Here is a 15,267-nt window from a genome sequence, read left to right as displayed (position 1 = left end):
CCTCAGTTCGCATTTAGTTTCCGGTTCTCCCGAGAAACTAAATCTTTGTCGTGTTAATGTTTGTAATACGTCTTACACAAATAAACACACACCATCGAGGTGTTTGGTAAGATGTGTTTTAAAACATTTACTTTTCTGTTGCAGGTATTTTGGAAATCACATCGGTGGACGTGGGGGTGGTGGCCATCAAGGGGCTGAGCAGTAACTACTATCTGGCTATCAGCAGGAAGGGAGAGCTGTACGGAGCGGTGAGTAACAGGGTCAGAGGTCAACCTGGACAGCCTGAGAGAGAGAGAGAGAGATAGGGTTTGAAAATAATTCTCAAAGGAACCCCTTATCTCCACTGGCGTGGGAGCTAGCTCAACCTCAGGAAAGAACCAGACCTGATATACTGTCATTAGGTCACTCACACTATCACTTATGTAACAAAACTGTACAGTGTTACGTTCTGGAAGATATGTTAATCAGTGACTAGTCAAAGACTATACATATAAATTAATTTAAAAATATATATATGTATACATCTGTTTATTTATATGTTATTTATGTATACATATGTATACCCTATATTTATATAGGGTTAGGGCAGTATATATACAAATAACATCTATAAAAATATAATATATAATATAAATATATTATATATAATATCCGTGTTTGTCGGTAATGCTGAACATCTTTTCTTTTCCAGAGGGAGTTTGGCATCGACTGCACCTTGAAGGAGCGCATCGAGGAGAACGGTTACAACACGTACGCCTCGTCCGAGTGGAGGAACAAGAAGAGGCAGATGTTCGTGGGCCTGAACGTCCACGGACGGCCACTGCGAGGGAGGAAGACCCGCAGGAAGAACACATCCACCCATTTTCTCCCCATCATGGTCTGAACTGGACCTGGACAGAACGAGAGGGAGAGAAAGAGAGGGAAGGAGAGAGAGAGAGAGAGAGAGAGAGAGAGAGAGAGAGAGAGAGAGAAAGAGAGAGAGAGAGAGAGAGAGGGCAAGAAGGAGAGAGAGAGAGAAAGAGGGGGAAAGAGAGAGGGCAAGTGGGAGAGGGCGAGAGAGAGAAAGAGAGAGAGTGGGCCACAAAGAGAGAGAGATAGATGGGGAGAGGGGGGGGAGAGAGAGAGGAGAGGAGAGCAGGAGAGGGGGAGCGATCCAGCACTGGACAGAGTTTTTGGACACTGAAAGAAAAACTTTACAAAGACATTCACTGAGAGATCTTTCTTTTGGAAATAAGGCACTAACGCTTCAGAAAAAGAAAATACTTCCAGAAGGACTGTTCTCTGCTACTGAGTACATAATCTTTTTCTGTGGAAAGAAGGTGGATCTGTGTTTCCTGTGGCACAGGATGTAATATTTATGGTCTTTCTGTGCCAAACGGATCAGAGGATTTGTGTGATTTTGAGAAAACATTACATAAGAAAGACACAGTCAATGTTGATGACCGGTGCAATCCTAGCTCTTTAGGTCTCAAGCTGTTGTTTATAGTGGACATTTTGACTTACGACAGGGCATGTGTATCATCAAATGAACGGGTTAGAAATGGATCCCGTACGGAGAGTACTTTGTCATTGTATTGTTAAAACATTAAAACTAGTGCGTAATACACATTTTAAGCAAAAGTTTACTACTTAACCGTTGTGTTTTGACTGTTCTGAAATGATTTATTTATTTTGTGAAATATTTAACTGGAGGAATACACTTACATGGCAAGCATTCCTTTGCATTCTTTACATTTTATAGGAACTCTAAATAAAAACTGAACTATTCCTCCTCTATTATATTGTCCTATTCATTTATGTATACCAATTACCAATATGACCATGCTTAACAATAAAAGCATGGACCTTTTATGGAAAGGCCCTGTTACACCACACAACAGACCAGTCGGTGCTTAGAACACTGGATTATCTTGCCCTGCTGGGGTTGAAAAGGCAACCATTAATCCAAGGCAAGATATTCCATGTGGCAACCATTGCACTAATGGTTATAGCTTCCAAACAAACTGGAAACATGCAAGCCCACCGCATCAAAACGGGAGTGAGGAAAACCTTGCAAGTACGGGGCTGTGGATGCTGACATAATTTCCTCTCGTCACCCTACCGCTGCGCAGCTCAAATAGGGCCTGGAAGTTTTGGCGGTGCACACCTCTATGTAGGGACATGGAATGTAGCAGGTTCCACATACCTTTGCATGAATACTCATACTAATACCCATAATAAATAACATTTTGATGGAGTAGAAGGTAGTACGGAGCAGTTATGTGACCGAGAGAGAGAGGTAGGGGGGGGTTGGGGGGGAGAAGTGACGCCGATATGGGACGCTGATATGACCTGTGTCTGGCCACCCACTTCCTGAAGTAATAATCTAGAAATGTACTAATCAATGACAGCTGCTAGGATGCCAGATAAAAAGAGCAAGGGTGGGGGGGGGGGGGGGGGGGGGGGGGGGGGGACATTACCACCAAAGGCTTCAGGGCCTCTCTTCATGGCCCTGCTCCCTCTCCAGAACCACTATCCCTATACGCGGAGGACGTGAGACCAGGTCTGCCTTCAATGTCTGCCAGAGATCGGGACCCCCTATAGTTCCCCCGTGGTGGACCTCTACCACCGGGAGGTACGGGCAGCATTGCAGGATTTGAGAGGACACAGAATAAAGTCTTAACCTTGAGCTGCACATACTCATTTGGTCCTGTACTGCTTTGCTGAATCACCAAAACAAATGTCTTATGCTTGGAATGCTTCAGTCCATTTATGCATGACGGTCTGGGTTTATCCCTCGTGGCAATGGTGGCGGCATATGGAACTGTCTAGAAATGCAATAGATATGTGTCCTAAGGGAAATAGCATCTGATATTATTGTTACGCTCTATATAGTTACCAGCAAGCCTCATTGTAGTGTATTAATTTGTGTATCATTTGTTATCCAAACTGTGTGTAGCACACAACACAAGTAAAGGTTTCATATTGTCCAGAATGGTAACTATTTCACATGCTTCATGGTACTTTGTGTGGTATTGGGGACAAGAGTCCTCCAAATACCAGCCCTATAGTCATCCGTAATCACGCACATTCCCTAGTCTTCTGAATGTTTGAACTACCTCCAAGATGCTGGTATGGGCAATAACAGAAACTAAGGGCGGCAATTTGTTATCAAAGTAGGTCTCCACTATTCAGGAATGGGAATGCTCTTTGACATAATGTGATCCAGCTTTGGGAAACAAGTGGAAAATGACTGGAGGCTAAAACAACTAATGAATGCTTACGTGGAGAGGTCTGGTGCAACACACATGTTTGTAGTGGGCAGCTACCGAGTAAGCAGTGGAAGAAAGCTACTTCTGAGGATCTCCAGGGATCTCTTGTGTGTGTGTGTGTGTGTGTGTGTGTGTGTGTGTGTGTGTGTGTGTGTGTGTGTGTGTGTGTGTGTGTCTGTAGGTACGTGTGTGTGTGTGTGTGCGTGTGTGTGTGTGCGTGTGTGTATATGTGTGGCTGCATATATGTCAATACAAATTATGTGTGTGTGTGTGTGTGTGTGTGTGTGTGTGTGTGTGTGTGTGTGTGTGTGTGTGTGTGTGTGTGTGTGTGTGTGTGTGTGTATGTGGTTGGGGTTGTTAGTTAGCCAAAATATTCCACCATTTTCTGTAAAGTGATAGTATGGCATGTGCTACATGAAGCTTGTTTCTATTTTCGACAAAAGTATTTCTAAGACTATTTGCATTTCCACCCCCCGCCTCTAGAGGTCGACATACTGGTAGCAAGCGCGGCGTACTACCACTTTCATAGGACAACGGATTTGTTGTTGAAAGGAAGTGGCCATTATTGGCACACAAAAAAAGTTGTGTATTTTGGCTGTTTTAACGCAGTGTCCCACCAGGAATCAATATGAAAGACAGATAACGTGTAATGCTCTGTAGTTTAAGAACATTTTATAGATATATTTACATTTTTTAAGAGCGTACATTTTCTAAAGCCCATGCAGCTCTGATTCGTTATTTTTGCCCAACCGACATAACAACCATGAACGACCATTTCGACAGAGCTCCCGGGGCAGGAAGAGCCCGAATGCCGCCAACATCTCCTGGCCTCACAGGTGGCGGAGACGGGGACACTAAAACATCCATTTTTTGTCAAAGGGAACCACTTAGACAGCCGAAAACATCCCCTCCTTTCGTGGAGAATAACACAAACAGCAGCGACCAGGCCAGCGGAGGTAGGAAGCGTTCATGTTCCTCAATAACGTGTAACGTTAGTCACTACAATAGTTACGTGTTTTACTAACAGCTGCACGTCTCTCCACCCATTCGTTGAAGTTCGTCTTTATTCGTCGTTGTATTAATACCGTTCTGTGACATATAATTTATTTTACCAATATAGACTGTTGAGGTTGTATTTGCCAGCAGGGGTCTTCAGTGGAAACGAAACTGGATGTGTTCAACGTTTTCTAGCCAGCTAACGTTACTAGATTTCGGTCTTCAATCTTAGTTTGACATTTTACACATTTTATTGTGTTGTTTGCATGGCCTAGAACCAACTGAAACTCGAAAACGAGGTGTCTAGTTTGAGTAAACATATATATTTTTTTCAAGGCGCTGATCCCCTTCCATGATGTCTTTTACCGCTAATATCCAGTGTCTGACCCACCTGCTTGCCACTTGTTGGGTATGTTGTAGCTATACTTTGAACTATTTAAATATTAAGGCTGTTTGTCCTTTCACTCTTTGAGACTGCAGAAAACAGAGTAAATCCCAACAGCCATACACCAACAACACAGATGTATCCAAGGGGTCTGGTGTTGATGCCCTGGTCATGTCATCTAAACTCTCAGCCAGTGCCCCCGAGTTTGTTCCAGCATCAGCATCGAGTTACTTTGAGGTATGTCAACCATTGGGACGAACCATTAAAGCATGCACCACATTATCCCTGTTAGGCTTGCTGGGGTTTACGATGTGAAACAGTTGTGAATAGAAAAATCCTTTGATATTGCCTGTTTATAATAATATCCCATTAATTAAACATGGATTTCTATGATGATAGAAGTGCTAGGGTTTTTGATACATTTAATCAGTTTATCTGGAGTAGTATTATGTACATAGCATATTATTTATACTGATTACATTGTTAATGTACCTTCAATATTTTCTTTCATGAATCCTTTTTTACAAATGAATTGCATTCTCACTATTAATTTCACATATTACTATATTACATAAAACCTGTTTAGCTATAACCCGTAATTGCAAACAATTAGTTAGCTGCATGCAGGTCATGTCTATTATTAGGAGTAATGCAGCACATTCGTTTGGGGGAAAGACTAGCCTAGTGGTCCGGATGTTCAGCTCCCAGCAAAACAATAGTTGATTCAAACCCTGATATCTGCCGTCTCCTGTAGGCCTCATTCAGAATTCTGCCATAGCCCTCCACCTGCTCTGTTCCTTCATCACAAACCACTTGGTATCGCTTTTGATAAAAGAGTAATTCAAAAGGTCAATAGAAAATGAATAGTTTGTGTTTGTGTCTACATTAGATTGTGCTAATACTGCCCCTGCGTGTACAGGACCCCACCCTCCAGGACTACGATGTCAGTGGCGCCCAGGACCCCCAGGACTACGGCGGCAGCGGCGGGTACGCAGAGCCGACGCTGGCCGAGACGGTGGCTGACTTCCTGGCCCACCTCAGCTCATCGCCGGGTTCGTTTGACGCAGACGTGGGGTACATCGTCACCATGCTGAATGCCTGGGTCACCACAGAGGAGCTGCTGAAAGACCTGGTAGAGCTGATCTACACGCAGGTACAGGAACCGGCCTGCTGGTCTTAACCTATTCTGGGATATTGATTATTGGATGGGAGGGATTAGAAGGGTACAAGATTCATCCCTGGGGTGTGGAGGGGGGGGGGAGTATATTAGTGTTATCAATATGGTGTTTGTATTGGATAGTATTGTACATTATGTTATTATTTTAAGATGTATTCTTATAATTAATACTTTAAGATAATTAGTGCTAAAATAATATCATACGATTGTCAGAATAAAGGATATTTATGTTACATTTAGGGCATTTAGCAGATGCTTTTATCCAAAGCGACTTACAATAAGTGCATTTGTTACAATAAGTACATTTGTCATAAGAAGTGAAACAATATATCGCTGTCGGTACAGTAAAGATGTTCATAGAACCAAGTATTAGGCTAACCCATTCCCCGTGTAAAGCAATGATAGCAGCTACTGTAGATGCTACACAATTAAGTACCTTGAATAAGTGCAATGTACAAGTGCCAGGACGTACAACATTCAATGGTGGCTGTGCATTGGTTTCTATGCAGAGTCGAGGTGAACTCTGAACTCTGAATGTTAATCAGGTGTTTTGCCAAATCTCTTTAACATACTCCCCCTCCTCTGGAATGCGTTAGGTATTTTCTCCTATTGTATGTGTGTGCAGGAGGGGGCACCTATGATATGTTTCTTAATAAAACAACGATGGATTGATTGATTTTAACTTGCAGTCTAGTGCTATTCCCAACTTCTCGTACACGGGTGCCAGACTCTGTAACCACCTGTCTCAACATCTCAAAATAAGCCCCAAGAGTGGAAACTTCCGTCAGCTCCTCCTGCAAAGGTGACCTTTCTCTCCCAGTCAAACACCGCCACCTGCCCATACGTCTCCCATTCTTCATGAGGAGCCTTTTTTTAAACTCCGGCTTGACCCTCCCAATGTGTGTGTGGGTCCCAAGGTGTAGACAAGAGTTTGATCACAAGGACAAGGCCGTAAAGGGCGACCCCGCGACCCGGAAGAGCTTCCACTCCTTTGTCCTCTTCCTAGGAGAGCTCTACCTCAATCTGGAGGTAAAAATCCTATTGCTTTTCTCTGACTTTCAACACAAAAACGGGGTTTCCTATATTTTGGTCCACCGTCCAACCATGGGGCAGCTGAGTTATTGTGAACTTGTTGTCTTTTTGTCCAGGTGAAGAGCCAGACCGGACCCCCAAACAGAGCCGACATTCTTCTGGGTGCTCTGAGAGACCTGTTGGACTGTCTTTTCTCCAACCCCGACGACTCAAACCTCATCTGTGCTGTCAAACTGCTCAAGGTAACGGCAACATTCCTCAACACTTGCATTGATTTACGATTGAGTCATGCAGGAGACAGGTTCATCCGACCGTGAATAGTCATTAAAGATGCTTTAGGTAGGATTCAAGGGTTGTAAAGAGAGAGCCTTATAGAACGTAAAGGCAATTGCCCTGATTTGAGCGCCCTTAAATCTAATTTGTCTCATTTAGAGACGGGTGCAGTCAACTCGATATTCAAAGCGCATTTCACTGCTTATGCCATTTTTAACAAATTACACAAAAATAACAGCGTTTAAATATTACCTACAGCAACTTTCATAAGGACCCGGTAGGGGTAGGACATCAAGGAGGCCAACAGATATGTAGGCGGCAGACATTGGGGATGAGCCCAAAAGTCTTTGGGCTAGGGTCAAACACCCCTTACCACTACCATAACCTCAAACAAAAGTGCCTGTATGAAATTCTCAATTGTTGGTGTTGGAGCAATGCTAATGCAGATGATTCCTGTTTCCCTCCAGCTCACTGGCTCGGTTCTCGAGGACACGTGGAAAAGGAATAAGAAGTCGGACATGGACAAGTTGGTTAAAAGGATAGAAAACACTGTTCTGGATGCCAATTGCAGCAGGTGCGTTAATTGGAACCCAGGCTTCAGCCCCAAAGGGACAGACGCTTGGACCTGTTTAGTGGATCTGGTCGAGCAGTTTCCATGTAGGCCAATCCTATCATATGGATGCAGTGAATTTCATTTGTATGCAATGAATCCTCCACTTATGCATTGTACCAGAAAACATTGAATGCAGAATACCATCTGTAAACGTTTTAATTTCCCACTTTTCCATACAAACGGATCTGACGTTGTACCTTGTCGTGGGACCCCGATACGTCTGTGTGTTTTCCAGGGATGTGAAGCAGATGCTCCTCAAACTGGTGGAGTTGAGGTCCAGCGACTGGGGGCGGGTCCACGCCGCTGCCGCCGCCAACTATGCCACGCCAGACAACGACCCCAACTACTTCATGGTCTGTGGTCAACCACTGTCTCCGTTTAACCCCCTTATTTCTGCAGTCTGTTTTCTTGTGTGCGGTTGTGACCGGACTGTCTTTTTACTTGTGTTGCAGAATGAGCCCACGTTCTACACCACAGATGGCACACCATTCACCGCAGCCGACCCAGGTGGATATCACAATGTCTTCTTCTTCAGTGTTCTCTATGTTGTTAGCGAGCGCTACAGCCAAATAATCTCAATGGGTCTCAACTTGAAATGGTTACAGTAACAAATAGAGATGATAATGACATAAACTGGAAAGCAAATACACCAGATGTCCTTCCCAAACAAGGAAACGCCACCCCGGTGGTAATGTTGACCAAACACCATATTAGATGCCATATTTATTCCTGGGGGCATTTTTGTAGCCAATTGCCAACCAATGTCCATTATTCCTGCAAGTTGATACTGGTGGTGATGATGGGAGCTTGAAGTTGCAACCAAAGGTGACGTGTGAACCATAAAGCATGTGGTGTGGTCTGTACATGTTTTGTATTCAAACCTTTTCATTTTCTGTACTGTTCTTGTGCAGAGTATTCTGAGAAATACCAAGAGATTCTTGACCGGGAAGACATCAACTTCCCAGAGCAAGAAGAGAATAATGGCAGTGACTCGTAAGTACACGAACAAAACATGGTCGTATCGATGGCTTTGGATAATGCGTGTTTTATCAATTCAATGCAGCAATTATCCAATAAGTACCACCCAATATCCATTAGTCTGGCTTGGACCTACTCATTTAAAATTGACATGTGTATGATTGTCCTTTTCTCTTAATAATCATGGGTCGGTTGAGCTCCATTGACTGCTCTTGGTAAAATGTAATTGAATGGTCATGATGGATATCTGTATCTGTTGTTCCACTGGAATTGAGAAATTGCCAGCCTGGCATGAGTGAGAATGCGTTGCAGTACAGTACAGTGCAGTGCAACAGAAACGCTGCCAAGGGAAGAGGTCACGTTCGGGCCATAGTGAGCCCGGTAACCCCTTTTGAGTCAAATGACCGAGGGCCAGCTTTACATTGGTTCCCCGCCGCCACCGGTCCGTGGGCCCCACTGAACCTCGTGGACATGATTGTCTGGCCCACAATGTAACTGCAGGGGGGAGGGGAACAGCCTCATATTACATTAGTCAGCAGATAGGTATGAAAGAGGGTCTAGCTTGGCCCTCTCTCTCAGCACCTGTCTGTATTTATATTTGTCCCAGGTGCATTTGTGTCATTCCCTTGTGAAATGTGAGACCTTTTTTTGTGATGCCTGTGTGTCCCAAAAAGTTCCAGAAGTGGAACTAAAACAAGTGATATAATGTGTTCACAGGTATGAGGAAGAGGATGACGAAATGGACCCGGAGATCGAAGAAGCCTTTGAGAATTTCTGTTTGGAGTCTGAAAAAGAACGGGCGAAAAGACAGTGAGACACAGAACCGACACCGTCCCTTTACTCGTACAACATTTGGGATAAGCTTATATAGCCCTGTGAATAGTTTGCACTTCCGTTTCAGTTGCTTTGTCAGGAAATGATGGCTATAATTAGACAGCAATCAACTGGATCAAACATCTCAGCGTTTGGGTTATTCAGACTTTCCTAGTTCAGCTTCCATTTTGTTGACTTTGAGTTCCTTTAGAAACCCTCTTTCTTCTAAAGACAACGGGTGGAGAGAAATCAAGAAGAGTGCTGTGTGATCCGAACAATTCTGAATGGTAGAGTAGTTGAAACACAGAGTCTGGGTCAGATGCTGTTTCTGCCTGTTTGTTGTTTTTGTTTTTAATCTAAATTTAATTTACATTTAACGCCAGATAATATTTCTGGCTTTTTTGTTCAGTGGGACAGTTTGAAGATTTTCAAATCTTAAAATAAATATGCACTGATGGAAGAAGTGCATATTACAATATGCACAGTGTACAAACACTGACACTGGTCAACTGGGTTGGTTTACGGGGTTCTCAGTATTCAGTTCTTTTAATTGCTCGTTCCCCCATATTAAAGGTTGTTGTAAACAGAAACAATTTGGGCCTCATAATTAGAATTGAACCATATCTTTAAAACATTTAAGTGTTTTTTTTTGTTCCATGCAGAGTTAAGTAAACAAAATGTTAAAGTACAAAGGCCAAACTTTGTACTTTTTTGATAGGTTGTAAATATTATTTAAAGATTTGATTGTGTGCAATAAATTCTCAATAATGTGACTTCTCTTTGTTCTCGTTATTTCTCCTTTGTTGGGTCATTCCACCCTGAACAAAATAGAAAAAGCTGCAGTTAATCTATCAGAATGCAATATAAAAATAATCATTTTGATAGCCATCCATGTTGTCCTTCTGCCAAGTACTTTCTCTATGCATTAGAAAGTAAAAAAAACGCAATTACCAAGGGCCCCGATCTTTCTGATGATCACCAGTCGATCTCTGACATTGTCGTGGTTCTTTTGGCTTTGTTATTTTTGTATTAATTTTATCATAAACACCAGTTATTCTTATACGTTGCTGCCATCTAGTGGACAAATATAACAATGCAAGTCAGTTTACCAAAAATGTATGTATCATTTAAAATGCATCTCGACTGCCTATCGCCATATTCTCATTGTGCAGTAATATTGTTGAGCTTTTATGGAATAACATTTTGTAAAGACTACTTATTTTTGAATATCGTCTACTAACATGTAAATGCAGGTGTTACCGCAGCGAATTGATGCTAGTTAGTGTTCCTAGTTTCCTAAAAACCTCAGCTCTGGCTGTTCAATTGTTTTCTGTGAGACACGCATTTAGTCCCACCCAGAGCTATTTAGAGAGATAAATGGCTCTGGTCCCACCCATCGACTGGTCCGTCGCTGGGTGCTGCTTAACTCTGAGCACCACGCTCTGAGTTAAAATAGTTTCAACTCTGACCTCTGCTGGTTACGCTGACAAGCATAACCATGGGTTAGCTTGGTTATGCTGCAGCTCAATCAATCACCGTCCACTGTTATGTGTTCATCAAACATGGGTTTCCATGGTGACTCATGTGGCACATGTTCATATGATTGGACTGAATAATGGAGCAACTGGATCGGTCTCCTTCTAGTCGGGGCATTCACTCCCGAGACCTAAAGTGGTCCATTCTGTCGTTTTATTCATTGTGGTTCTCTTGAAGTCTTTGAAGCCTCTCTGTTATTTTTCTCTTTGTTATTGCATTGAGACAGTTGTTGCTCTTTAAAGAAGAACCAAACCCTAACACGTGTAGCTTCCTGACGGGCAGACCCCAGGCAGTGCGGATAGGAAACGCCACATCATCCACCCTGACTCTGTAACTGCTGATTTCGAATCATGCGACACACCAATCTCCCGCATATTGAAACGGGGCATTTACAGGTGAATCGGAAGCCCCGCCCAGGATATCTATTTTTTTTAAAGGCGGGGTCGGGGGGTTGGCAACTGCTACCCTCCATCCTGCAGGAGGCGCCCTAAGCTACCGCCTAGGTGGCCTATGCCTAAAAAAAACCCAGGGTGTGGTTGTTTCTTCAAAATCCCACCACCCAAAGACGGATTAACATGACCACGGGCCTTGGACACGAACCAGCCATGGACCCCCTACCGACACGCAAATACACGCACTAGCACACCGAATTTGGTCGCATATAACTCATGCAATCCACAATCACACACATTATAATGCAGCGCGCAGCCGAGAGAGAGAGAGAGAGAGAGAGAGAGAGAGAGAGAGAGGGAGAGAGAGAGAGAGAGAGAGAGAGAGAGATGTTGTTTCTACACCATCCCAGCCTTGAACTGAGTTGAAACAAACTTTCTTCACCATTTATTTTTGGAGATGTGAAGGATTTTTGACTCTTGTTCGATCTTCATTTCCATTGCTGGGGAGCTTCTGTGAAGGCTAGAGTCTTCTTCATCAGAGTCACACTCTCCTTCACCTTCATTATTTTCTTGGAGTCATTTATTTCTCTTTATGATATTCCAGATTCGTTAGCCTCTCCCACTGGAGTGACTCAATGTTTAATTGTGTATTCGGGTCTTCTAGGCCTGTGCTGGCATGCCGTTGGGCCTCAAGTTGTCCTGCTTGGGATTCTTCTTCTCAAACCATCCGTTATTAGACTTGTCTTGTTCATTCCCGTTATCACATGAAAGTAAAAATCCAGCCACCTCATAGCATTTGGTCTAGTATTCCATTGCTTGGAGACCAACCATCGATATTACCAGTAGCGGTGGGTCAATAGAGGGCACTAGGGCGCCGCCCCTCCGTGAAATATTCACTTGAATATATCTGCCAACTATTAATCAACTATTATCAATACGAAATAAATCAACAAAAATACATAGCGTTTATCCTCGTTTAATTGTGTGAGATACTTCTCACTGCCAGCAACCATTTAAATGCGTCTGAACGTCAATGATTTTGGGCTAGGCTAGTTATTGGTCATTCGAAATAAAGCCCTCCTCCAAGTCAGGGGCGCCGGCCACGTTGAAGTCAATGTACGCTCGCTAACTTTTTGCTGTCTATCAAGCAGAGACAGCTTTCGATTGGCGCAAGATAATTCGCCCTCGGGTCGCACCAGCGTGCGCCCCAGGCCAATGGTATCGCTTTTCTTTTTTGTTATCGCCACATGATTGGACAATTCAGCGAATCAATTAAATAGGCTACCTCCCTCAGCAACATTCGCGCAACACAACTACATGAGAAGAGATAGATCGCTAACTAGCAAAGCACTGTCCACCCTTTACAGTGGAGGAATTGGACTCCCCAAGCAATGTTATACTTAAAAGGAGCAAGTAAGTTACACATTAATTTAGTCTTTTGGCCTGTGACATATAAACAAAATGAAGCAACAGTCCCATATTTCTAACTGCATTTGAAGTAGACATTGAGACTCACAAAAAATGGACGCTATAGGACAGTGATCATGATTTGTCTCATATCAGAATAACAACAATGGGTCAAATAGCAATGGCTGGTGGAATGGCCATAAAGTAGGTCTGTATATGCAGTGTAAGCTTGTCCAGGCCCTACAAGTCAGGATGTAGGCTATGAATCTAAATGAATAGTAGGTAAATAGGTAGTGGCCATCCCCAAAATGCACCAGAATACAGGAAATCAAATCTATTAAATTCAATTTTTTTATGGGGGGGACGGGGACAGGGACGGGGGGACCCTAGACCCTAGACCAGGGGTCTTCAATTAAAATCGAACAAGGTCCAGTTACTAAAAAATCCTTCCAAGAAAGGTCCGAACCGCTAACCTACCACGTTCTAATAGCCTACTTTTGTCAAATACAATCAACACGGCATATTTCCTTATAATTTCAGATGTATTTATTTTCAATTTCCAAATAGCTTACTTTTAACCATGAGAAACAAGTAAGACAAAGTAACGCATATTAACATTTCAAGTAAGCAAAAAAGGTACACCAGGCCTACATTTCAAATAAACACAAAAATAGCATTAGGCCTACATTTCAAGTAAGCAAAACAGGTACACCAGGCCTACAATTCAAATAAACACAAAAAGAGCATTAGGCCTTCATTTCAAGTAAGCAAAACAGGTACACTAGGCCTACATTTCAAGTAAGCAAAACAAGTACCCGATCTGTAGTGACTGAGACAACCTTTGTTAGATCAATCCCCCTCTTTGACAGCATCTCCTTAATAGCCTCATAAATATATTCTCGTCTTGTGTGTGTCTCAAGTGGTGTTAGACCCAACAGGTCCTCATATATCTTTCTTGTCTTGATAAAAAAAAAATCGCACATAAACCAAAAGCTGGGCATTATCCGTTACATCGGAAGACTCATCAATGGCTAAGGATGGGGCACTCTGAACAGCCGCATCAAGCTGTGACTGCGTCATCTGATAATATGTCGGATTTTCTGGTTGTCGTTGCAGCTGACATTGGGATTTCCTTTATTTTTTCATCCCTTTGTTTACCTTCAAGTAACGTCTCGGCAGCGGCATTCAAGCATTCCTTCACAACAGTCGGTCACTGAAAGTTTTGTTATGTTGCCCAAAAATCCATGCAATCTTAAGTGAGCATTCATTTGCACGTTGCTGGCCTGTAAATGAGTGTGTGAAGACTCGTGGAGACCTCTCATACTGAGCTCTCAGCTCGGATATTTTCCATGCTCTTACTTTTGACTTCTGGGGATACTTTTCCTCGAAGGATCTGTGCTTGGATTCGTAATGCCGCTTAATATTCCTGCTTTTAATCAGCGCCACGGTTTCAACACATAAAAGACACAACAAAGGTTATGTTCTGCCTTGCAGGAGAATGAACATGTATTGGTCAGTCCATTCATCTTTAAAATGTCTGTTTTCGTGGTCAACTTTCCTAATTTTCGAGCCAGCCATTTTCTCATTCCAAATCGCTCTTCCGGTAAACAAACGATTTGATTGGCTATTTTTGAGTGACGCTATTACGCACATGCCGTGACAGACGGAGGGAGGGGGGAGTTCGGTGAGTGCATTATCTTCGCTCTGTGAAGATCATTACTTTTTGCTGTTTTTATGCTGTACTACGGACTTTTCTGCCTTTCAATTTGTATTTCAGTGAGAAATGTCTTTATTAACATAATCATGCTTTGTATAGTGAAATATATAAAAAAAAAATGTTTTTTTTTAAAAAAAAGAAATCGCATTATTTTAAATTGGTCATGGGTCCGGATAGGACCGTTGCTTGGTCCGGACCCGGACCGCGGTCCGCCGTTTGGAGATGCTTGCCCTAGACCCTAGACCCGCTGTCTATTACTGTGCCCCACCAACATTTTTGATCACCAGCAGCCACTGGTTATTACCTTAAGAATCAGGACAAACTTATTCTGAACAATCCGCTGCTCATTCTCCCCATCATGTATCATGTGTCACTACTAGGCTACTACTATTTACAACGTGATGCATACCAAACGGATTTTAAACAATGCTGGAGCAGGAATGCAAATAGGTGATAGTGAGGTAGGCTGCTACCTCACTATCATCATGTAGGCTGCTGCTTGCTTTAATAAATAAAAAAATATATGTATTATATATATATATATATATATATATATATATATATATATATTTATTTATTTATTATATACCTGTATTATATATATATATATATTGTGGCGACCACGGGTGCAATATATATATATATATATATAAAGTGCATTGTAGCCTACCTATAGGTGAACACGGAAAAATGCAAC

General features: G+C 42.6%; 2 protein-coding genes across 2 annotated transcripts in view; both read left to right on the top strand.

Annotated features, from left to right (window-relative positions):
- Positions 1-883, top strand: part of LOC307087680 (fibroblast growth factor 10-like) — a gene marked incomplete at both ends in the record, with an annotated part of 8,928 nt that extends 8,045 nt beyond the window's left edge. Inside the window, 2 exons of the mRNA XM_079753306.1 lie at positions 145-248; positions 692-883. Coding sequence (XP_079609432.1) covers positions 145-248; positions 692-883 — 296 coding nt within the window. The remainder of the gene's footprint in view (positions 1-144; positions 249-691) is intronic.
- Positions 884-3,797: 2,914 nt separating this feature from the next.
- Positions 3,798-10,291, top strand: paip1 (poly(A) binding protein interacting protein 1). The gene is made up of 11 exons (XM_079739273.1): positions 3,798-4,207; positions 4,721-4,869; positions 5,552-5,785; positions 6,499-6,611; positions 6,727-6,838; positions 6,958-7,083; positions 7,582-7,688; positions 7,963-8,080; positions 8,180-8,234; positions 8,639-8,720; positions 9,423-10,291. The coding sequence occupies exons 1-11, from the start codon at positions 4,015-4,017 to the stop codon at positions 9,517-9,519; spliced, it is 1,386 nt and encodes a 461-aa protein (XP_079595399.1). The 5' UTR covers positions 3,798-4,014; the 3' UTR covers positions 9,520-10,291.
- Positions 10,292-15,267: the final 4,976 nt, after the last annotated feature.

The sequence above is a fragment of the Pollachius pollachius genome (assembly GCF_949987615.1).
Source record: "Pollachius pollachius genome assembly, chromosome: 1".
NCBI lineage: Eukaryota > Metazoa > Chordata > Actinopteri > Gadiformes > Gadidae > Pollachius > Pollachius pollachius.
This window is presented reverse-complemented; position numbering and strand designations above follow the sequence as displayed.